This window comes from Xenopus laevis, chromosome 5S, assembly GCF_017654675.1.
Source record: "Xenopus laevis strain J_2021 chromosome 5S, Xenopus_laevis_v10.1, whole genome shotgun sequence".
In the NCBI taxonomy this organism is placed as follows: Eukaryota; Metazoa; Chordata; class Amphibia; order Anura; family Pipidae; genus Xenopus; species Xenopus laevis.
The window spans coordinates 37,476,731-37,500,995 of NC_054380.1; the positions used below are offsets into that span (position 1 = coordinate 37,476,731).

Sequence of the window (24,265 nt, forward strand, 5' to 3'; positions counted from 1 at the left end):
AAACAAAAATGTAAATGATGTTGTATACTTGAGTTTGCTGCATCTTTAAGGACGCATATTGCATTTCTTGTGTTTCTGAACAACTTTTTCTTTAGTTAGTATCGTCTTATCAAACAAATTATTGGCTTCCATTTCTTTCTGGATCTACCAGTTCTGGATAATGCACTAGTCAGATTTTGTATTCTTGTTTTCTACAGTTGCATCAATGCCTAGGCCTTTTTATTTGTCTGTCTATCTTTTCATTTTATATGTTAAATGGCTAGTTCACCTCACAAAATATGTGCCATAAAAAAGTATTTTCACAGCTAAAGTGTTTTTCAGCACCATTGTGTACAATAAACATTGTTATTATTAACTACAGTTTTTATAAAAATAATTAACAGAAGAATTTACATCTTTGTTTTAACTCATTCTGTAGCACTTTAAAGATTTGATACGCCTGCGACGTACAACTGAATGGCCTCGATCTGCTCAAGATACAGAAGTATCTGCAACTAAAGAGAGTCCAGAAATAGAACCTCTTCCATTTACTTTGACACATGAACGTTGCATATCTGTTGTACAAAAACTTGCACTATTCCTCTTATCAATGGATTTCACTTGCCATGCTGATTTGCTACTGTTTGTCTGCAAGGTACTTTGAATGTAGTTGATGTAGTCACGATTCTTGCTCCTTGCATGTAAATGTATTAATTTAATTCCTGTAGTAATTTCATAGTGGCCCTGATCATTGCAAAGAAGAGTGTAATTTGTCAGATGCAGAATTATTGGTCGGGAGCAGAGTCCTTTTATAGTTTGTATTTATACATGGTAACAATGTTGTCCCTCTGTGACCATACGCCTAAAGCTCCTCCCTACTCTGCTGACTCCTAGTTATAGCCCTGCTTACAAACATACAATATGTCAGATTTCTTGGTTTTATTTAATGTCAGACAACTGTGTGATCGTTTTAAACCAATGATACATGTTGTTTTAGGTGCTAGCCAGGATAGCTAATGCTACACGTCCAACAATCCACTTGTGTGAAATTGTAAATGAGCAGCAACTGGAAAGGCTGCTGCTTCTTCTTGTGGGAACAGACTTCAACCGTGGAGACATCTCTTGGGGTGGCGCTTGGGCTCAGTATTCCTTGACTTGCATGCTTCAGGACATTCTAGCAGGTACCAATTAAAAAAAAAAAAAAAATATATATATATATATATATATATATATATATATATATATATATATATATATATATATATATATATATATATATATATATATATATATATATATATATATATATATACTACAAGAGGTCCTCTGCACTCAACCCATTATTATTAATATATTTAAGACAGCGACATTTTGTGCATACTGCTACTAAAAAATGCCTTACCCTTTAAACAACACAGGGATTGTTTGTCCATATATTGCAATATATTTAAGCTGGCCAACTACGTCAAAGTCATCCCATATCTGGCCAGTCCTATGCTTAATTTTCATCTGATTCATTAAGAATTCAATTGCTTAATTATACATTTTACAAAGGGACTAAGTTTTACCTGCAACTTACTAGCTGCTTTCAAAGTAAAACTTGTGTGTGTGTATATATACACACACACCACACACACACCACATACACACCACACACACACACATACACACACATACATTTATTGATCTTTGTAAGTTTTAGATATAAAAATAACTGCATGATTCTTTCTTTGCAGGAGAGCTTCTGGCCCCCCTAGGTTCTGATGCACTTGATGAAGTGGCTCTGGGTGAGGAGGCAGGAGCCTCGGCTGGTGACTCAGATGACTCCTTGCAGCAGCTACCGTTAATTGAAGCTGTAGATGAACCCTTGTTACCTGATATATCAGGTAAACATTTAACCTTTTCTTTGGTTATAAAATTTCATTCAAGTGTTATTGTTGGTATTTATTCCTGTAATAACATCTATTACATGAAATAAGGGCCAGTGACTCTTCTAGTGTGTGGCAAAGGTTTTAGAGTTTTTTTAATGGCCAAAACTGTGAAATTTGACTAGGGAATTATTAAAATTAGATTTGAGGTTTTTTTTAACTCCCATCAACTCGAAATTCGACCCTTGATAAATCTGCTCCTATGTGTAAAGAAAAAAAAATCCTATTCAGCCAGGGTTGGACTGGGCCAGCGGGACACCGTGAAAAAACCCGGTGGGCCCCGCCGGCCCAGACCCGCTTCACATGGCCTGCTCTCCGAAAACTTCACCCCCCACCTGACGCAAACCTGTACGTGCTGGTGGGGGAGGCAGCAAGGTATGTAGAGCGGCAGAGCTCGATTACTGGGAGGGGGACAAGGGCCTTGATATGCCCGCCCTCGTGGGCCCCGCTGGCGCAGACCTATCTGCACTCCTGACCTCCACCCCCTGATCGAAGAAATTATGAGCACAGGTAGGCACGGGGGGGACTTGGGGGCAGAGCAGGATTTGTCGCTCGGGAGGGGGGCCTGAAGGGTGGCACGGGCCCCTAATGAGGCAGCCCCCTTGGGCCCAGACCCCCCCAGTCCGACACTGTATTCAGCTGTTCTATTAACATGTTTTTGCACTTTAAACTGTGAATCTAAGATGTTAAAAACCAAAATTTTAATATTTACTTACGGTAGTTAATAAGTATACAGTTTACTATGGGTTTTTGCCTTTACGAATTTCCGTTTAGTAGCAAGAGTAGACCGCATGATTTCTGACCAATAAGCCGTAGCAATATAGTAAAGGGTCGGTAATACCTGAAAAATAAGTTTGCTTTATGCAAATAAGCAGTGAAGTCAAATGACAGTTGCAGCTACTGTACTATGCAGAGTTTCTTTAATTCATGGAAAAGACGAATCCTGAAATGCAGCCTTCAAATAGCCTAGTAAACAACTATTTTGCCCAGGTATTTAGGTGGCAGACTTGGCCGTATTAAAGCTGTTTTCATTACCCTAAGGTGCTCCTTCTCTGTCATCTTTGGATAAAGATAAAGAAATTGACCTTGAATTACTTCAAGACCTGATGGAAATTGATATTGATCCTTTAGATATTGATTTGGAAAAAGATCCACTTGCAGCCAAAGTCTTCAAGGTATGGCACGTGAGTTTTATCTATCTTTATTGGTTTTAATGGTCTACTTTATTTCATTTATTTAATTTAGTTTAATTTATAGAACAGTCATACAGGCCTGCTGAAAACAACAAAAAATGTTCATTGCCGTAGTAGAGATAAATAGCCGAGGGCTGTGCAATGAGAAGGTTAAATCAGCAGCTACTTGCTTATTGTGCTGTTGCTCTAGGTCTAATTGCTACATCTGTTTTTATTTTTACTTAGCATTTTTTAGCAGAAATCATAATGCTGCTGCCTGAACACCCCCTACCAGTCCAGCCAAAACATTCGATGACCTTTATATTATACTTGTTTAAAGGCCCAGTTAACTTTATTAGAGTTAAGACAATCAAGTGTTACCAACTCAAAGATCCCCATCACACTAGGGATGCACCGAATCCAGGTTCGGGATTCGGCCTTTTTCACTAGGATACGGATTCAGCCGAATCCTTCTGCCTGGCTGAGCCGAATCCTAATTTGAATATGCAAAGTAAGGGCGGGGAGGGAAATTGAGTGACGTTTTGTCACAAAACAAGGAAATAAGAGGTTTTTCCCCTTCTTACCCCTAATTTGCATGTGCAAATTTGGATTTGGTTCAGTATTCGGCCGAATCTTTCATTCGGTGCATCCCTACATCACACACACACACAATACATTAAATACTTACCCCTACACCCATGCACATAAATTTGAACACAATAAAATACACTCTGTAATGTTATTCTTTTTTTAACATGTGGATGCATTGATATTTGAGTAATGTAACACATGGACCATTTGCCTTTGCAATCTTTTATTGAGCAAAAAATTAACAGATTAACCATTTCCTGCTGTGTAACAAGTAAATGTACCCTTGCTATACAGCTTTGGTTTAAAATGGTGCCTGGTATTGGCCCATTTTGACAGAAACAACATCAAGTACGTCTTTCTTGTAAAACTGCCTACCAGTCTGATCAGAATTTCTTTCAGCTGTGCAATCTTTCAGGGGTTTTTTGCAAGCACAGCCCATTTCAAATCCTGCCCTCCTCACATCATCTTGATGGGATCTACATATTATGGGTGATAAATGTACTGTACTTTTTCCACATGTAAAATTTCTATTTGTTTATTTAAATTACACAACGGACTATCAAATGTAAATGGTGAATGATAGTTATTATACCATTATCTATCAATATTTTTGAAATGAAGATAAAATATCTGTTTCGAAAGTTGCCATCAGGTGTATTTACTTTTTTACATGATTATATAAACAAAATATGTACACGTGCATATATTAGATCTGTAGATCTTGAAATCAGTGTAGCAATGTTAAAAAAATGAACTTTTCGTATGGTATAGACAGTGATAGAAATTACAATTGATCATCATATTGTATAGTTTTTTGAACCTGTGTTTATATATTCTCTCTCTTACGTAAGCTTGCGGGATACAGGGACACTTGTATGGCTTCCACCACTAGATTGCATGAACTGCTAGACAGGAAAATGTTATCCCTCCTACCAAACCTCTTTATACAACTGCAGCCATTCCCACTATCATAGTTTATTGTGTCCCAATGGAGGCAAGATTAGGCTGGTCTGATACGAGATAGGTTTCTTTAGTCAGGATCTGGTGCCACCAGCAGGAGATGTTTGGCTGACTTGAATGTCAAATTCTGAATGTCCCATAGATGCTACAAATATCTTCTACCCACAATTATAAGATCTTTTGCTATCCATCTTGTCTGCATCAGGCTTCTCCTTGTAGCTCATCTGCATTTAGTTCAGTCAATAGAGAAGTTCAATCATAAATATAGGGCCTCCTGTATAGCCTACACAATGGTGGCCACTCTCTACATAACTGTAAGGTGAACTTGCCTCTTTTATGCAAATCTGTTTAATCTGCATTAAGAGCTCATGCTCCCATCCCATGGCCTGTCTGCTTTTAATAAAGCTTACAGCATACATGCTCTTGAGTTCTGCTGGTTCAACATGCCTTTAATTTATTTCTACTGTATTGCACATGTACTGGTGCTAATGATTCTTGTTTGATTTATTTTCTAAAAGCCCATAAGCAGTACATGGTATGATTACTGGGGTGCTGATTATGGCACTTACAACTACAATCCATACATTGGAGGTGTTGGAATACCTGTTGCAAAACCACCCGCAACAGTTGAGAAGAATGGCACTCAGACCGTTACCGTGTCAGTGTCTCAAGGTAAGTTACATTTTATATTCTTTTAAATCCTACTTACATACTGTAAGGTACAGTGGGGCTGTATCTTGCCCAGTCCTTTTTGTTTAATTCTTCTAAACATGCTGCTAAAACAATGCAACTTATGTGTGTGAATCTTTGTTGCTTGTCATTTCATCATAAATGTTAGCCATAAATATTTCCATAATTTATCTTTTGTTTTGGGTACATTTTTTTAATATCCTTGATTTATTTTGCAGAGATAAAGCTGCTGTAAGGGCAGAGTTTGTATATACAAATGGCTTTTCAGTGGAATTGTAATTTGCCCTGTGCTTGAAAGAACAGTATAAAAACATATATGTCTTAATTAGAACAATATGCAAAAAAGTATATTAAAGGTTTATAGTAATTAAAATATAATGTAGTGTTGCCCTACACTGGTAAAACTGATTTGTTTGCTCTAGAAACTCTATTGTAGTTTATATAAACAAGCTGCTGTGTAACCATGGTGGCAGCCATTCAAGGATCAGGCTACATTGCAGATGCACTCTGCAGAATACCATTGTAAGTAACCTCTGCCTTTTCTCCTTTTTCACTTTAATTGGCTGCTCCCATAGCTTCACAGTAACCTATATATATAACCTATAGTAGTCTATTTAAAGCAAACACATAACTTTTACCAAAGTGGGGCAACAGTACATTATATTTTAATTACTTTATAAAATGCCTTGCTTTTTGGTGTTACTGTTCCTTTAAGTGCAAGCCCTATTTCACTAATGTTAAAAAGGGGGTATATACTGCCAAGAAAATACCATGGAAACAAACATCTTGCCATCATATTCTTTGTTCTACTTAGTTTTTCTTTTCAGAATAATTATACTTCATTTGGCTGTCTTGTTTTCAGTATTATATTAAATTTGAGTTTCTTGTAATCATATTTCCTAGAAATGTCATAATTAAAACCATCTCGTGCATCTTATAGTTGTTGTTAATGCTGCCATGGTAAATATTTATTATTAATATACTGACATACCTTGTTTTATTTTTACACAAGCTAGTGATTAATTTTAGTATTTGATATAGACTCTGTATCAATTCAGGTTTATTTTAATTATGTTTATGTAATTTTTAGCTCTGGATGCCCGTTTGGAAGTCGGTCTAGAACAACAAGCAGAATTAATGTTAAAGATGATGTCCACACTAGAGGCTGATTCTATTCTGCAAGCACTAACCAATTCATCTCCAGTGTGTATGTATACAGCAGTCCAGTCTCATGTGGTTGTACTGTAATGATGAAATATTTGTGATATATATATATATATATATATATATATATATATATATATATATATGTGTGTGTGTGTGTATATATCTATATCTATATGTATATCTATATAATTATTATTTTTTTTACCTTAGTGTCTCAACCTAGCAGTGGGACAGACGACTCTTTACTACAGGGCATGCATGTATCAAATCAGGCCAATATGCTACTTGTTCAGTCGTCATCTTTACCCATGTTGAGTGCCTGCTTCAACAAGCTCTTTTCCATGCTGCAAGTACACCATGTCCAGGTATGAATACCTGCAGTCTTTTATGTATGAAGTCTACCTTAACTCTTCAAGACACTTCAATGTATCAGGTTTGTAACATGTTAGTTATTTTATTTATTTTTTCCTTTTTATTTTAGCTTGAGTCACTTCTGCAATTATGGCTCACATTGAGCCTAAATTCTAACTCATCTGAAGGCAAGGAGAATGTGAGCGATTTATTCCTGTACAATGCTAATCGAGTGCCAGTCATCTCTCTAAACCAAGGTAAAATCTATTATTGAATTTTTGAAACTATTTCATCAAAGCAATATTCAGTAGGGCAGTGATTTGGGATATATCTTGAAGTGCTTTTCACCCATCTTATTTTATTTATTGGTGGGTCTTTACTAAGGCTGCATGGAATCCATATTTTTTTTTTTAACCGCTTAAAGGAGAGGGAAAGTCTTATTGCACTTGGTGGTGCCAAATGTTAGGCACCCCCGAGTGATTGTATTTACTTACCTGAAACCCCGGGCCGGTGCTCCTATCAGCAGAAAACTGCACCGGGCTAGGGTTCTTCCAGTGAGCACCACAGAGCGATCCTCTTCCATCTTCCTCTTTCTTTGCGTTTCTGCTCTATTTCGTTCTACTGCGCATGCGTCTGCCTCGGGAAATATGCTCACTGGAAGAACCCCAGGCCAGTGCAGTTTTTTTGCTGATAGGCGCACCGGCTGGGGTTTCGGGTAAGTAAATACAAGCACTTGGGGGTGGCAAACATTTGGCACCACCAAGTGCAAGACGACTTTCCTTCTCCTTTAAAGCAGCGGATATGTTACATTTGTCACTATAACTGTGACAGGACAACATCTCACCTAATGCAGGAATGTTGGCGTTCCATGAACTGTATAAAAGTATATGGTGTTCTGCCTCCTACCTTTTAGTCATGGAACTCCTTGATGATATATAACATCGTTATATTTCACAATAAGAGGTACATTATTCACTATATAAATTGTTTGGCAATATTATTCTGATGATACCATTTTCCTTTAAGTTTTTCTATAGTTGCACTTACTTACTCCTCCTTTTATTAAGATGCAATAATAATTTCCTAGAAGAAAAAAATACAAGCCACTTTCGTCTGCCATGAAATGCCTAATATTTAATGTTTCAGCAGTGACCACTTTGAATGTGGGAAAGTTGATATTGTTCTCACACAGTTATTTGCTTCCAGAGAGACCTTTTCTTTTAAAGGTTATTACTGTTATAACTGCAATAAACCTGCCAAGCACAGATTACCAAAATCATACCTTCAGTTTATTAGAATTACTATTTTTGTTTTTTTTTTTAAATCTTAGCCTCCATTACAAGCTTTTTATCTGTCCTTTCCTGGCATCCTAACACCTTACTCCGAACGTGGTGCCTTGTGCTTCATAGCCTCACCCTGATGACGAACATGCAACTTAACTGTAAGTGACTGTACTAGTCTTTACTAGTAGGTACATGAGAGAGGTTATTGTCCTCTTTCCTGAGCAGTGCAGCATCAGTAGATATGCAGAACACTTATTTTCTGCTTGATATTAATGGAAATATGACTGAAACTGTAGTGCAGGAGATAATCACTGCATTTCCTGAATTTTTGTTTCAATGAAATATAAATAATTCCTCTGTGTGTACAGGAGACATAATCTATTTAGTAAGCAAGGTATCACAGACATATGCCAACCTTGTAGGCAGCAAAAGAGTGCTGTTAAAAAACTCTTCCTTAGAAATTGCACACATTTTTACTAGAGCCTTAGTTGCTCACTCTTGTTAGTGAAAAAATCTGTTCAAATAAAAGTTCAAGTATGATGCCTTTTTCACAGACCTTCACACAACACAATTGAAAATACTTATCTGCTCCACAAGTGTGGTATTGAATCAGTAATTAATTGTTTATTAATTGCTGTACTAAAGTATTTCCCTTTTATTTAATTTTACAAAGCTGGATCCAGTAGCACTATTGGACCTCCGGAAAATACTGCCCAGCTACTGGTGTCTGATCCAAATCTTCTCCATGTACTTGTGAAATTCCTCTCAGGTACAAATCCTCATGGGACCAACCAGCATAGTCCCCAGGTTAGTACATCTGTTTACTTATTTTTAATAAGTCTTCCAAACAGGGAATAGGAATGGCAGTTAAGTAGAAAAAGCAGCTGCATGCTGAAAAGACCCAGGTTAGGAGCCAATATATCTTCTCAAAGAAGGGAATATATTGCATTAAAGTGTATCTAAATTAAATTATTTTCTTAATTCAGTGTTTGTTTAGATAATATTTTAACAATTCTTTGTGTTCCAGGTTGGACCTACAGCTACTCAGGCAGTGCAAGAGTTTTTGACTAGATTGCAGGTTCATCTCTCCTCTACCAGCCCACAGATGTTTAGTGAATTTTTGTTAAAGCTAATACATATACTTTCCACTGAGAGGTATGTACCTGCCAGCTGCTGTTTGATTTGCATTTTGCTTTTGTTAAGACACCTTTTTGATTTTATTGCTTGGTCAAAGAGACCAGTGAATTGGGTAACTAGTGAGATATACAGTGGAACCATACCCTGTATTATTGGGTGCCTTTTTGCCAAATCATTAACATAAAAAAAGGCCTTTTTGACGCTTATTATCTTCTTGATTCCGAGCCTGAGTCCCTGAATAGTGGAGCATGTACTTACACTGCTTCTTCTAGCTCCATGTCTACTCACTGTCTTTTTCAGCAACTTGTGCATTTGCATTAAATACATGCCAGATCTACACTGCAGGTAGCATTCTTTGGCATCTGAGCAGCAGAAGAAAGTCTCATCCTGCTCTTCATTGAAATAGTTTGCCAGTGAAGGCTGTCTCTAAAAAAAATGCCACAGCATTTGCACTAAAACTGAATAACATTAAATAGTAACTGACTATACACAAGCAAATTTGATCTATGCAGGCAGATAGTTTGAAAATATGCTTTTAATACAGCCTTACTGACCTGAAGGAGTTCAATGGCAGTAAGTATATTAGTACAGTGTAAGGACACTTTTGAAGGGCTGGAACTGACTGGCCCATCAGTTTATATTAAATGGCTGGAAATGGCGTCTTCTGTTAACAATCATATAAAGGTGCTTTCTATTTGAATATGTTGGATTGGATTCAGTGGTTTAAATTGTTGGTATGGTTTTATATTTACCTTGCTGGATTATAATTATTGGCTTGAGATCATGGGTTTCCAAAAAAACCCTCTTCATTAAAACATTTTAAAATCCAGTAGGATAGTTTTGCTCCGGACATGGGTTTATTCACTTTATTTTATTTCGATTTTTTTATGTTAATGCAATGTTCTGATTTATTATTAAAGAAATTTAGCAAAAGAGATTTGTTTAAGGAAATTGTTCAAAAAACAAGAATTGCTTGCTTCTGTAGGATTATGCAACATTCCCTTTACACGGGCAGTCTGAATAATGGGTTTTCAGATTGTAGTTTCATGCTTTAAATTCTCATGCAGACTGTAACATGAAGAGATGGGTATCGGATTAGGACCACAAGTATTGTGCTAGCTTTAAGGGGATGCTAGCTAGAAAGCTAAGAAATGCTAGCAATAAGTAAAGAGCGTTAACAGATAAAAGGCTCCTGTATATGACGTCATATTACTGTTCATTTCTCCTTTGAGAGTTTGCTCATGTCTCTTAAATAGATTGTTCACCTAATTTTTGTATTTTATGTTGTAACATTTTGTACTGTTTTCTAAGTACAGTGACCCATGTATCCAGAAAGCAGGGGGGGGGATAAAAGTAACTTTCCTGTTAAAAGGGTTGTTCACACTTTTTTTCAGTTTAGTTGTTTTCAGATTGTTCACCTGAAATACTTTTTCCAATTACTATTTTCTATTTGTGACAGTTCTATTATTTAAGTGTAAATGTTTCACCTTCTAAAGCAGCTCTGGGGGGGGGGGGGTCGCCGACCTTTTACTGTTCTATAATGATACATTTAATCTCTACATTTTTCTTTGTCCCTGCTGAGCAGAATCCCTGAGTTTTATTAAAGGCAGCTGTTAGAATTGATACAATTGTTGCTAATATTCCAAAGATACTGCTGATATATGTATTGACTAATGTAGTCACTAAGGGGCCGATTCACTAAGGGTCGAATATCGAGGGTTAATTAACCCTCGATATTCGACTGGGAATTAAAATCCTTCGACTTCGAATATCGAAGTCGAAGGATTTAGCGCAGATAGTACGATCGAAGGATTATTCCTTCGATCGAACGATTAAATCCTTTGAATCGTTCGTTTCTAAGGATTTTAATCCAACGATCGAAGGAATATCCTTCGATCAAAAAAACTTAGGAAAGCCTATGGGGACCTTCCCCATAGGCTAACATTGAGTTCGTTAGGTTTTAGATGGCGAACTAGGGGGTCGAAGTTTTTTTTAAAGAGACAGTACTTCGACTATCGAATGGTCGAATAGTTGAATGATTTTTAGTTTGATTCGAAGTCGCAGTCGAAGTAGCCCATTCGATGGTCTGAACGGTTACATTTTGCTACATTTAGGGGCCGATTCACTAACTTCGAGTGAAGGATTCGAAGTAAAATTACATTTTGCTACATTTAGGGGCCGATTCACTAACTTCGAGTGAAGGATTCAAAGTAAAAAAACTTCGAATTTCGAAGTGTTTTTACTTCGAATCCTTCACTCGAAGTTAGTGAATCGGCCCCTAAATGTAGCAAAATGTAACCGTTCAGAATCTTCTCCTGGATCACTGAGCTGCCAGACTGGAACTATAAACTTTAAACTTCAATTTTGAAAAAGCGATAAATAAAAAAAACAGAAAGCAATTGAAAAAAACTCTTATTTCTGGTGAACAATCTGAAAACATGAAAAAAATCTGGGAAAAGTGTTTGTAAGGTGAACAACCCCTTTAAATTAGTTAGTCAAACAACTGCATTTTTGCTAATGAACTAACTTCACAACCAAATAGCAGTTTTAATTATTCCTTTAGTTAATGAGATTGCAGCATTTTTTGTATAGTTTAATTTAAAATCCTATTAAAATTAAATGAAAGGTATTCTGTCCCTCTGATATTCTTTTAAAATTCTTGACATTTCTCATGCTTTGTGTAAAATGTGTGGCACCTTGGTAAGATCATATACAAAAGAAAATTGATTATGTCCTTCATTATTTACACTTGCATTGAAAGTTGTACATTTATGGGGATTACACTGGTTTTATTTTATTAAAATCCGACGGGTAAAACATTTCCAATCTAAGTGTTTTTCTTTTCCCTTCGTTAGGGGTGCTTTCCAGACAGGTCAAGGACCCTTGGATGTGCAAGTGAAGCTTCTGGAATTCACCTTGGAACAGAATTTTGAAGTAGTCTCAGTCAGCACCATATCTGCAGTCATTGAATCAGTTAGCTTTTTGGTCCATCATTATATTACATGCTCAGACAAAGTTGTATCACGCAGTGGATCAGACAGCTCAGTTGGTGCAAGAGCATGTTTTGGGGGACTTTTTGCAAATATCATTAGACCCGGTGATGCCAAAGCTGTCTGTGGAGAAATTACAAGAGATCAATTAATGTTCGACTTGTTAAAATTAGTTAACATCTTGGTTCAGCTACCTCTTTCAAGTAACAAGGAATTTAGTGCTCGTGCACCTGTTGTTAGTAGCACCACCGAGAGTGTTTCTGATGAAGAGAAAGTCTATGGGGGAAAGGACTGTAACAGTGCTTCATCTACTACACAAAATTGCACAGCATATGTGGCAGATTTGGTGTTAGCCAACCAGCAGATTATGAGTCAGATTCTTTCAGCACTAGGCCAATGTAATAGCAGTGCAATGGCCATGATTATAGGTAAGTCTCTACTATCCACTGTTTTAATTAATAAAAGGAGTACATTAACCATATGCTGTTGTGTTGTTTTGTATTCTTGAGCAGTGTCTGGCCTGTATATTTAGTATCTGGGCCAAATTTTCAATTAAGTGGCCATAAATGTTGGACAGAAGTTGCACTTCTGTCTTGCAGCACTGGGGTTCAGTTCAATGTCAGGCCATTATCTGCACTTAGTTTGTATGTTCTTCCCGTGTCTTTGTGGGTTTCTTCCGGGTACTCCGGTTTCCTTCCACACTCCAAAATCCTACAGGCAGGTTAATTGACTTGTGACTAAATTAAAGAGGACCTGTCATCTCAAGAATTAATTCCACATTTTTTTCTATTGTGTTTGCCAAACGAAATACTTACACTGTAAAAATATTTAAATCTTCATTTCCTTCAGCCTCAGAATCTACATTCACACAGGCAGGTACCATTCTGTTAACACTGGTATTAAGGCAAGCTGTTCATCATCCCAAAATCTTAATTACGCACCAGAATTGTGGGCCTGATGCCCATGCAGAGGCTACAAATTTCTACATAGTTGAGGGGGGGGGGGGATTTTGAGAGTGCAGTTACATTTAGCTAGTGTATAATAGAAAGTGAAAATAATTGTCTGCTCCACCTCTATGCCTAGGCATAGAGGCAAGGCAAGCACTGTGATTGACAGATGAAATTTTTAAATGGGTAGGGTTTTTTTTTTTTATAAAAAAAGAATTTGGGTATCATGCTTAATTTGAAAGGTACCTTCATTATAAAGCTTTTTATGTCAGGTTGACAAGTCCCCTTTAAGCATAGTGTGAATGTGATAGGGACCTTAGATTATACGATTCCCTGAGGTAGGGACTGATGTAAATGATAATTAATCACTGTAAAGTGCTGCGAAAGTGCACAATAAATAACAGGAAATAAATTAAATATATAGTATCAATTCTAACTGTTGCCTCTAATTAAACTCAGGGATTTTGCTCAGCAGGAATAAAGATAAGAAATGCATCAAATAATGTTATCATTTAGAACAGTTTATAGAATCGATGACCCCCCCCCCTTCCCCAATCACCTTCTACTATAAGAGTAACATGCTTTATCATCTGTAGACTGCAGTGACAGTGTCCCCAGTGACTAAATTACTACATACTTAGTAGTAATGCTTACATAGCATTACCTTTTGAACTGTGCTATTCTCTGAAATAATCTACAATGTTTTATTAAAAATCTGTATAGTGTTCATTTAATGGAGTTTGAAGTTGTGCAGGCTGAATTTGAACTTCTATCCCAACTTGAAAAAATTACGTACTCCCAACTTACAAAAAAAACATACTTTTGTTCATGTTTGCTACTTGATGTACAACTGCTGCACTGTTTTTTGCTTATGAACATGTTTCTTAGGGACCAACTTTAATTTGCTGCTGCAGTCTACTCATGTCCATGTGGGGCACTGTAGACAAGCACACAGGTCAAACAAGTTCCCCATCTACAAAGAGCATTACATTTATGTATCATTAATTACAGCAAAAATGTTTATATAGTGAACGCATCAGAAGTCAGAATGACTTTTCCATAAAAGTGTCCTTCTCTTTTCAGGAGCTAGTGGTTTGCATCTAACAAAGCACGAAAATTTCCATGGAGGCCTTGATGCTATATCTGTTGGTGATGGATTATTTACTATTTTAACTACTCTCAGTAAAAAAGCCAGCACTGTACAAATGATGTTGCAGCCAATTCTTACATACATGGCTTGTGGATATATGGGTAGACAAGTAAGGAAAAAATATTTTCTTAAAACAGTTTGGTTTATGGCATTTAATGTGCATAGATCTAAGCCTGAACATGGAATGCATCTTCTTGAATTATTTGTTGTTGGGGCTGAAATTCACTCTATCCCATTTAAAGGGCATGTAAAGGCAAAACAATAAAATCCCTGCTGTGGATAGGAATTGTCAGATGGTCCCTAACTGCTGAGCAGGGAAACAATCATACTTATGAACAGCAGGGGGAGCCCCCGCGTTACTTCCCAGCCATGCAGAACTCAAGCAGCTTTGTTTATGACGATCCCTAAGCAGACCACACTGAGCATGTGCACAGTCTTGGTCTTGCAAAGATGTTTAACAAAGTTACAAGATGGTGACCCCCTGTAGCCAACTTTGAAAGTATAAATTATTTGTTTGATTAGGCTTGTGGTGCAGTAAGTTCATGTTTATATTTAGTGTACAAAATACAGCATTTCTAGCCTTATTCTATTTTAGACTTTACATGCCCTTTAAGATGCTTAACTAATTGAATGAAATAAATGAGCTGTTATTTATTTTTATGTGACATGTATTGTATTTAAGTTAGGGGAAAAAAGTCTACTAAAACTGAATACGTTTTAATTAGTTTTTTCTTTAGGTTTGTGTATTCCATTTTTTAAAAGAACATACTTAATTTATATTTATTATAAATAGTTGTGGTCTTGATTATATAATTGTACTACTTTAGATCATAAGGATATTTAGATGTATGGTCATTGTACTGTTCATGAATCTCCATAATGATGTATAATATGGTGAATAGAAATGGCATTGTTTTAATGCATAAGAATCTTTTTTTCCAGATACATACACAATACAACCCAGTGTGGGTTTGCATTAAGAATGACATTTGTTTTCTTCTCTTTGTTAGGGTTCACTTTCTACTTGTCAGCTGTCGGAGCCCCTGTTATGGTTTATTCTAAGAGTTTTAGACACAAGTGAGGCTTTGAAAGCATTCCATGATATGGGTAAGAAGTTATTCAGCATATTGTGCAACGGCATCTCGTAGTCTAAAACTAATCACCAAAGCGATCAGACTTGCCATTTTGACCTGTGCCCCTATATTAGATTTTCAAACATCGATTATAACCCATCATGGTTTAGTTTTTCCAGAAATACATTTTCTAGCTGTATGTGAACATTTCAGCAGATTTCATAGGCTTTTATTGTAAAATCCCCTAAAATTACTCTGAACATCCCACAGAATAACTTTCTCCCTGTATTGAGTCATATTTGGTTTTTAAATTACAAGCTATTTACGCCTTCTAATTTACTTATTCTTTAAATGTAGCTTTGTTTTTTCAATTCCATTATTCTACTGAGAACATTTTTTCAAACAAATTTTAACTGTTTTAGGTGGTGTTCAGCTTATTTGTAATAACATGGTTACCAGCACAAGAGCCATTGTCAACACAGCCAGGAGTATGGTATCAACCATAATGAAGTTCCTTGATTCTGGGCCCAGCAAGACCACTGATAGCAGTTTGAAGGCAAGAGTGCTCGCTTCAGAGCCAGATAATGCAGAGGGCATCCACAACTTTGCTCCTTTAGGTTTGTGCTTTTTCCTGTTTGGGTGCTATTCTCATGTCTACCACTAAGTGGTACAACTTGGGTTGTAATTATAGGACCAGTAACAACAACAAATGAAACGGATTTAAAGGAATGGCAATATAATGTTGCCCTGCACTGGTAAATCCGGTGTTTTTGCTTCATAAAAGACTACTATAGTTTTTATCAATACTGCTGTGTAGTTATTGGGGGCAGACATTCAAGCACAAGATACACAGTAGATAATGGATAAGTTCGGAAGAATCCTGTTGTACACTACAGAGCGTATCTGTGTATCCTGTGCTTTTTCTCCCTTTTCAGCTTTGAATGGCGGCCCCCATGGCTACACAGCAGCTTCTTTATATAAAGTATACTTGTGGTTCTGACACTGCATTGTATTTTTATTACTTCAAAACACTTTTATTTTTTGATGTTGCTGTTACTTTTTTTTTTTTTTTTTTAAAGTTTTTATTTTAAATTTTCAAACATTCAACATACACAATACGAAAAGTAGAAGTAGAGAGAGAAGAAATAGATAGTAGAAGAAGAAGTAGTGGAGGGAGAGGGAGGGGAGGCAAGGGACAGACTGGCATACGCATTACATCAGAATATGTGCAGTTAACCTGTTTGTACTTTCAACCAGGTACCCCAGACAGCATCAAATTTTTCAGGGCAGCCCCTTGACAGATAGGTCAGTTTCTGATTTGAGAGAGAATCATTTACCAGCTTTTGCCAATATTGTAGTCTAGGAGGGTTAAGCGACTTCCAATGCATTAATATGGCTTTCTTGGCAAAATACAAGAGCTGTAGGTAACAAAGTCTAGAGTAGGAGCGTAGCTGAAGGTCACCTGTTGATGTTGCTGTTACTTTAAGAACATTCACAGGGTAAAAAAGGTTTGCAAAACTTTTACCATCCTATACTTGTATATGTAAATTACAGGTTTACTTTATTGCTGATTTGCATAATTACTGATTTTGCATAGTGTTCAACCAGTATTTATGTTGTATGCAGTAAACCCCAATTTTGTCCACATGCCAAGGTCATAGGTACCTTGGGTTATTTATATATTTATTGTAACATACTTTTGAGCATCCATGAGTAATTATGTAATAAAGATTGACTTGCATCCTAGGTGAAAAAATACATAAAACACAAGGTAGTTTACCAACCATAATCGTATTATTGCTTTGACTATTTTCTATTGCTTTAATAGCTATTACTCAATTCTTTTTGGTTCAATGCTCTGTTTCATTCAATATAGGGACAATCACATCAAGCAGCCCCACTGCACAACCTGCTGAAGTTTTGCTACAGGCAACCCCACCACATAGAAGAGCTCGATCTGCTGCTTGGTCATATATATTTTTACCTGAGGAAGCCTGGTGTGATCTCACCATTCATCTCCCAGCAGCCGTACTGTTAAAAGAGATACATATTCAGCCTCATCTTGCATCACTTGCAAGTAAGCCTTATACTTTTGCTTAGGTTACGGAGCAAATTATCATTATATTGTATTGTGAGAATATACCATAACACACTGCTCATGGTAAGCCAGGACATTGGGCTCAGGTGAAGCACTGTCATTCAGTATAGCAAACAAAGAGGAAATTGGGTTAACTGGACAAAAAAACAATTCCATGCTCCATGCACAGTCCAGGAACCTTTTCCACTTAGTACTGAAGCATCAGCTTTTATTGGACTGTGTATGCTTACTAGTGATGGGCAAAAAAAAAAGGCAAATGCATTGGGTGACAATTTTTTCTTAATGCACAACAATTTCTTTGACTCGCGACAATTTTTTTTTCACCCAGCCTATGGGCGTCTTTTTTTGTGGCTAAATCACTAATGACAACTTATAGGGCAAGTGGCATCGTTTAGTGTTAACTGGTAATTTTACAGTTTTTATACAGTTTGGTGAATTATAATTAAATTATCTTTTTTAACGGAATATATCTTGATTTGACTTTCATCAATTGTAGTGCAGATATACTAAAAATATAACCTACACTAATAATATTCTCCAGTGCTCCATTTGTGTACACAGCTTGTGTTTTTGTTTATTTTATAACATATAAAGCAAATTGCCTGTTTTAGGATCATTTTATCAATTATAGCACAGCTATGTCACTAAATAAGGACTCTGCAATATTCTCTTACAGCTTAGGTTGAGAGAGTTGGGGTGATATTTGGGAATTGAAGCTTATAGTCTCCTATATTTCTGGAACTACAACTGAGTGACTGTTAACATGATGATTACATTTTGCTGTAACCCTGTAATGAGCTAAGGGAAAGCCTGAACACAGTTTGGTCTCTTTTCTGAAATTTTTCCTAATGGTTACGAACTCTCTTTTAGCATGCCCTTCGTCTGTCTCAGTGGAAATTAGTGCGGATGGAGTGAACATGCTGCCTTTATCAACACCAATCATTACCAGTGGACTAACTTACATAAAAATTCAGCTGGTTAAAGCAGAAGTGGCGTCGGCTGTTTGTTTAAGGTTACACCGTCCCCGAGATGCTAGTACCCTTGGTCTTTCCCAGATTAAATTATTAGGTTTAACTGCATTCGGAAACACATCTTCAGCAACTGTAAACAATCCCTTTCTTCCTTCTGAGGATCAGGTTTCTAAGACGAGGTAAAACTATTTCAGTAAAATGTTGTGATTTTTTTTGAAACTTGGTTGCAATTTACAGTTTATTCAGAAAGGCTTAATAACTTTATAAGTGTCTAACTACGGTGACTAGGTTAAACTCTTTTCTCTAGCCATGACCAGATAGATGCATAGGAATTTATTTAAAGGAAAACTATACCCCAAGAATGAATACTTAAGCAACAGATAGTTTATATCAAATTGAATGACATATTAAATAATCTTACCAAACTGGAATATACATTTACATAAATATTGCCCTTTTACATCTCTTGCCTTGAACCACCATTTCGTGACTCTATCTGTGCTGCCTCAGAGATCACCTGACCAGAAATACTACAACACTAACTGTAACAGGAAGAAGTGTTGAAGCAAAAGGCAGAACTCTGTCTGTTAATTGGCTCATGTGACCTTACATGTGGTTTGTATGTGTACACAGTGAATCTTACGATCTCAGGGGGCGGCCCTTATTTTTTAAAATGGCAATTTTCCATTTATGATTACCCAATGGCACATACTACTAAAAAAGTATATTATTATGAAAATGGTTCATTTACATGAAGCAGGGTTTTACACATGAGCTGTTTTACTCAGTATCTTTTAATAGAGACCTACATTGTTTGGGGGGTATAGTTTTCCTTTAACAAAAATTTCTTTCTCAGCACATTTGCATTTAGTAAAAGTGAAAATGTACTCGATCTAATTAGTCGGGTCTGAAAATGAAAGGCACTGTATAAATAGCTGTAAAAAGTTAGATTTGAGTTTATATATTGTACAGAAAATTAGGGATTTTGGCTTATTCAATGTTGATAGGGCTTGATATTGCATAAGAGTATTAGCAATGGTGACTATATTTTCCAATAAAAATGTCTATCTTTAAAAAGAGTTTAGAAATATATATATATATATATATATATACATATATATATATATATATATATATATATATATATATATATATATCTATATATATATATATATCTGTGTGTGTACTTTTTCCATAATATTTAAAATGAATGTCTAGATCTGACCACCTTATACTATTTTTCTTAAATTATATTTTAGTATTGGCTGGTTACGGCTTTTGCATCACTGCCTGACTCATATCAGTGAACTAGAAGCTATGATGGCCAGTGCAGCAGCCCCTACAGCTAACCTTCTGCAGACGTGTGCTGCCTTATTGATGTCTCCATATTGTGGTATGCACTCACCAAACATTGAAGCTGTGCTGGTCAAGGTTGGTCTCCAGTCAACAAGAATAGGACTCAGGCTAATTGATATACTGCTTCGTAACTGTGCTGCTTCAGGAAGTGATCCTGCAGGTAAAACCATCTTCCATAGTATAAGAATTTGCACTAAAAGACAATACATTATTTTCCTAGGTAAGATAACATATGAAGACTGTATTTTGGGGCTCATTTACTTGCAACGTGTTAATCTGAATCTGGACACATTGCAACTGATGAGTGATTAACTTTATTTATGCATTTGCCAAAACATCAGTGAAAGGAAACTTTTATTGTTTTGCTTGCCATGGGTTACTACAGTAGTGCAACTTTGACTATTGGGCCCTAGAGTTTTATTAAAGAGTTCCAGTGATTATATCTGGGGTTGTATTTTCAGATCTGAATAGTCCACTTCTCTTTGGAAGACTCAATGGTCTTTCATCAGATTCAACAATAGATATCCTTTACCAGCTTGGAACTACTCAAGACCCTGGAACAAAAGATCGGTAAAGTATAATTTTATGTTGTGGTGCGGTTTGAGGCTTAGCTGCAGCAAGATATTGCCTTTTCACAAGTTATGTTTGTAATGGGTGGTACAAGGCTTGTAGAGCCTCTCGACTATGAGTAACAGGTACCATAATCTTGAAAAGTCTGCAACTTATAATTCATATTTAAAAAAGCTGTGAGGAGCTTGGGAAGCCAAGGGAATGGCTTGTGAGATTTCAAATTTAAAGACCATTAAAAAAGCACATCAGAAAGTAGAAATAAGGTCTATTAAAATCACTAACAAATCTTAAAATTTCCTCATGAATTAACAGTTGGCCATGGCCATTATGACATTGGCAGCTTCACTGACAGATTCTGACAGTTAGGCCAAGTTGTAAAAGGCAAAAAATATAGATGTTCTTTTTTACAGTTTAACTTTTTAGTAATGGGAATAGCCGACATATTTACAAGAAACCTCTGCATTGCAAATATTCAGAAATAAAGTTTAGTTTTAAATGAAGTCCAATTTTTAGAATGTTTCTAATCATTAATTGCTTAACAAACATTTTATGAATATTGTATTCTTCCTGTATAAAACCTGTACAAGACCTGTACAAACTATAAATCTTTTCATTACAGTGAATATTTTGTTAAGTCAAAAAATCGTTGTGTAAACCAGGAGTCTTTAAAATTAAATGTGTATCTACTCATTTTGCATTTAGTGTTACCTGTGTTTAATTAAAAATATATTGCTTTTATCCTGTGTGTGTTTAGGTATATTCTTATTTTACATACTTTGTTTCTAACAGAATTCAGACTTTACTGAAATGGGTTAGTGATTCTGCCCAAGTTGCCTCGCTGAAGAGGAGTGGTTGGAGCAACTACATATCTCCAAACAGCTCCTCCAGGGAATTTGGCCTTTTGATGCCATCCCCTTCCCATTTGCACTGTGTAGCTGCCATTCTATGGAACAGCTACGAACTTCCTGTTGATTATGATTTGCCAGGTTTGCTCAACAGAGATTTATTTGAGTAAGTCATTACAAATTGTAAATCTGTATTTTTCAGTTATGCATTCATTTAGTGCTGTGTTGAAAACAAATCACAATGAGCTATTAAGTTAGTTGTGTGGTTATAGAAGTGTGTATGAAATATTATAGAAACTGTTTAAAATAAATATCTTTATTAAACAACATTATTTTAATGAACTGTTCTCACTCTATTCTATAAATAACCATATAGATGTATTCAATGCAAGAGATTGAATTGTAGTAAAGTAATGCCACTGACATGGGCTAGAACTTTATATTTACATATATTCATATGAATATCTAGTTGATATTTTTAGACCTATGACCTAATTTGCAGGTGCAGATAACAAAGTTGTGTACCCTTATATTCTGTCCTTACAACCTCTTTAATGAATTGTGGTCAAGGTACAAAGTTCAGGTAAACAGAGTAGAACCCTAGATTTAACATCCGTCTAAAAAGGTGTTACACTGTCACAATTTGCATCCTGATTTATGACTGTTTTGATACATTATGTGCAAGTTGTAGAGCACAGTATTTTGTGGGCACTGGTTATACTGGAATTTTGGGAAGAAATGCTACATTGTAGACGACATGGCAAAATGCTTCAAGATTTGTTATGTTGAACTGCTTCAGTAAGTTATCTGTGTACTATGTAGTCACTCAATATGGGAAATGTGATTATATATTTATTTTCCTTTTTTTTAGGTCTTTGTATAAATGGTCTATGTCTCTGCCCTGCAATATGGTCTTAAAGAAATCGGTGGATGGCCTCCTCTGCTCTATGTGTCATATCCATCCTACTTACTTCTCTTTGGTTATGGGCTGGATGGGTATCACACCACCTCCAATTCAAAGCCAACACAGACTGTCCATAACAGATGACAGCAAAAAGCAAGACCTTAATGCATCCCTGACAGATGATTCTAAAAATGCACAAGCACCTCTTGCACTTACAGAGTCTCACTTGGCTACTCTTGCTGCCGCGTCTCAGTCTCCAGAAGCCATCAAGCAATTACTTGACTCTGGTTTGCCCTCCCTTTTAGTGCGAAGCCTTGTAAATTTTTGCTTTAATCACATATCAAGCTCTGACTGTGCCACTACACATACAGACTTTACACAAGAGAGACTCAGAAGGCAACACACATCACAGCACTTTAGCAGAATGCCTGTAACGGCAGACTTGGTTGCACCAATTCTCAGGTTTTTGACTGAGGTCGGCAATTGCCATGTAATGAAAGATTGGCTTGGAAGTGCAGAAGTTAATCCTTTATGGACAGCACTTCTGTTTTTACTTTGTCATTCTGGTGCCAGCACAGCAGGACATGTAATTGGTCCACCACATGCAAGTAGTAGGTGCACTATGTTAAACTCAAGTGCAGGAAATGGCCTTACCACCCAGCAGAGAACTGCAGTTGAAAATGCAACAGTGGCCTTTTTCTTACAATGCATATCTGGTCATCCAAACAACCAGAGGCTAATGGCACAGGTATTTATTTTGTGTGTGTGTGTGGGTATATATATACAGTATATATATATATATATATATATATATATATATATATATATATATATATATATATATATATATATATATATATATATATATGTGTTTTGTAAAATACACAATTTGTATTTCTGAATAATGTATACAGAAATATTTTGCAGTCTTTACCAAGAAATAATTAAGCTATACGTGACAAGTAGAGAGAAGTATGGGTCTGTTATATGGAATGCATGGAACCAGGATTTTCCAGCTAAGGGGCTAATGTCTTTAGTCTACTGAAAACATTTTAGCATATAACAATATATGCAACCTTACTTATCTTCAAGTACAATATACTGCTTTATTATTACAGAGGAAACTGCAAATCATTAAAAAAAATATTTGCTTAAGATGAGAGAGATGACTTAGATTTATTCCACTGTATTCTTAATAATAGAAAAATAAAAGTATGGGTATAGGATCCATTATGCAGAAACCCATTATCCAGAAAGCTCTGAATAACGGGAAGGCTGTCTCCCATAGACTCCATTTTAATCAAATTGTTAAAACTATTTACTTTTTTTTCAATAATAATAATAAAATAGTATCTTGCATTTTATCGTACCCATGATATAATTAATCCTTATAGGAGAATTCAACCTGTGGGAAAAAAAACCTGCACCCCCCACCCCAGGTAGACCCCTCCTCCCCCCAGGCTAACTACCCCCCTGGGGAAATTCACCCATACTTACCACGCATCCATCTTCCGCGTCCTCTTTAAGCTGACTGAGAGATCGGTATTTTCTGTGCATTCCATTGGGTTTCATTAATGTTTAAATTATTTTTTTTTTTTAGACTTTTAGTAGATTTTTTAGTAGTATGGACAGCAAGATTACAAAAATACCTCCTTATCTGGAAAACACCAGGTTCCAAGCATTTTGGATAACAGGTTCCATACCCATAATTCTATCTTAGCTATTTAAAGAATTAGCACCCAAACAGGAATGTGTTAAACCACATATTAACTTGTCTGAAAGTCTGAAATTAGTGAAAGCCTGTGCTCTGCTCTTGTCGTGAAATTCTCAGTCATTTGAAACTCATCAGAAGTAATCTTGTAACTTTGTACTACGCTACGAAACCTTTATGTTCAGTGAAATGCAGAATGGAATGTTAAAGTATCTATAGTTTGGTAAACTGCATTACATACTTTTCATATACAAGAGAGAGAGTTTAATGTACATCACAGACATATTCCACAGCACTTTACAGAGATTTTACACCAGTCCCTGCCTCAGTGGAGGTTACGATCTAAATTCCCTGTTACATTTACACACACTAGGGCCTATTTTGTCAGGAGC

General features: G+C 36.2%; 1 protein-coding gene across 6 annotated transcripts in view; it reads left to right on the forward strand.

Annotated features, from left to right (window-relative positions):
• Nucleotides 1–24,265, forward strand: part of birc6.S (baculoviral IAP repeat containing 6 S homeolog) — a 166,355-nt gene that overhangs the window by 77,265 nt on the left and 64,825 nt on the right. For 5 of the 6 annotated variants that reach the window (XM_018265204.2, XM_018265207.2, XM_018265209.2 and 2 more), the window contains 21 exons: nucleotides 419–634; nucleotides 977–1,160; nucleotides 1,716–1,865; nucleotides 2,949–3,091; nucleotides 5,149–5,302; nucleotides 6,411–6,527; nucleotides 6,698–6,852; nucleotides 6,969–7,095; nucleotides 8,169–8,279; nucleotides 8,795–8,928; nucleotides 9,149–9,276; nucleotides 12,114–12,676; nucleotides 14,279–14,454; nucleotides 15,356–15,452; nucleotides 15,841–16,035; nucleotides 17,295–17,495; nucleotides 18,387–18,666; nucleotides 19,747–20,003; nucleotides 20,305–20,413; nucleotides 21,203–21,424; nucleotides 22,130–22,910. In XM_018265204.2, the coding sequence (XP_018120693.1) occupies nucleotides 419–634; nucleotides 977–1,160; nucleotides 1,716–1,865; nucleotides 2,949–3,091; nucleotides 5,149–5,302; nucleotides 6,411–6,527; nucleotides 6,698–6,852; nucleotides 6,969–7,095; nucleotides 8,169–8,279; nucleotides 8,795–8,928; nucleotides 9,149–9,276; nucleotides 12,114–12,676; nucleotides 14,279–14,454; nucleotides 15,356–15,452; nucleotides 15,841–16,035; nucleotides 17,295–17,495; nucleotides 18,387–18,666; nucleotides 19,747–20,003; nucleotides 20,305–20,413; nucleotides 21,203–21,424; nucleotides 22,130–22,910 (4,500 nt within the window). The remainder of the gene's footprint in view (nucleotides 1–418; nucleotides 635–976; nucleotides 1,161–1,715; nucleotides 1,866–2,948; nucleotides 3,092–5,148; nucleotides 5,303–6,410; nucleotides 6,528–6,697; nucleotides 6,853–6,968; nucleotides 7,096–8,168; nucleotides 8,280–8,794; nucleotides 8,929–9,148; nucleotides 9,277–12,113; nucleotides 12,677–14,278; nucleotides 14,455–15,355; nucleotides 15,453–15,840; nucleotides 16,036–17,294; nucleotides 17,496–18,386; nucleotides 18,667–19,746; nucleotides 20,004–20,304; nucleotides 20,414–21,202; nucleotides 21,425–22,129; nucleotides 22,911–24,265) is intronic. The other variant, XM_018265206.2, reaches the window with a different exon arrangement.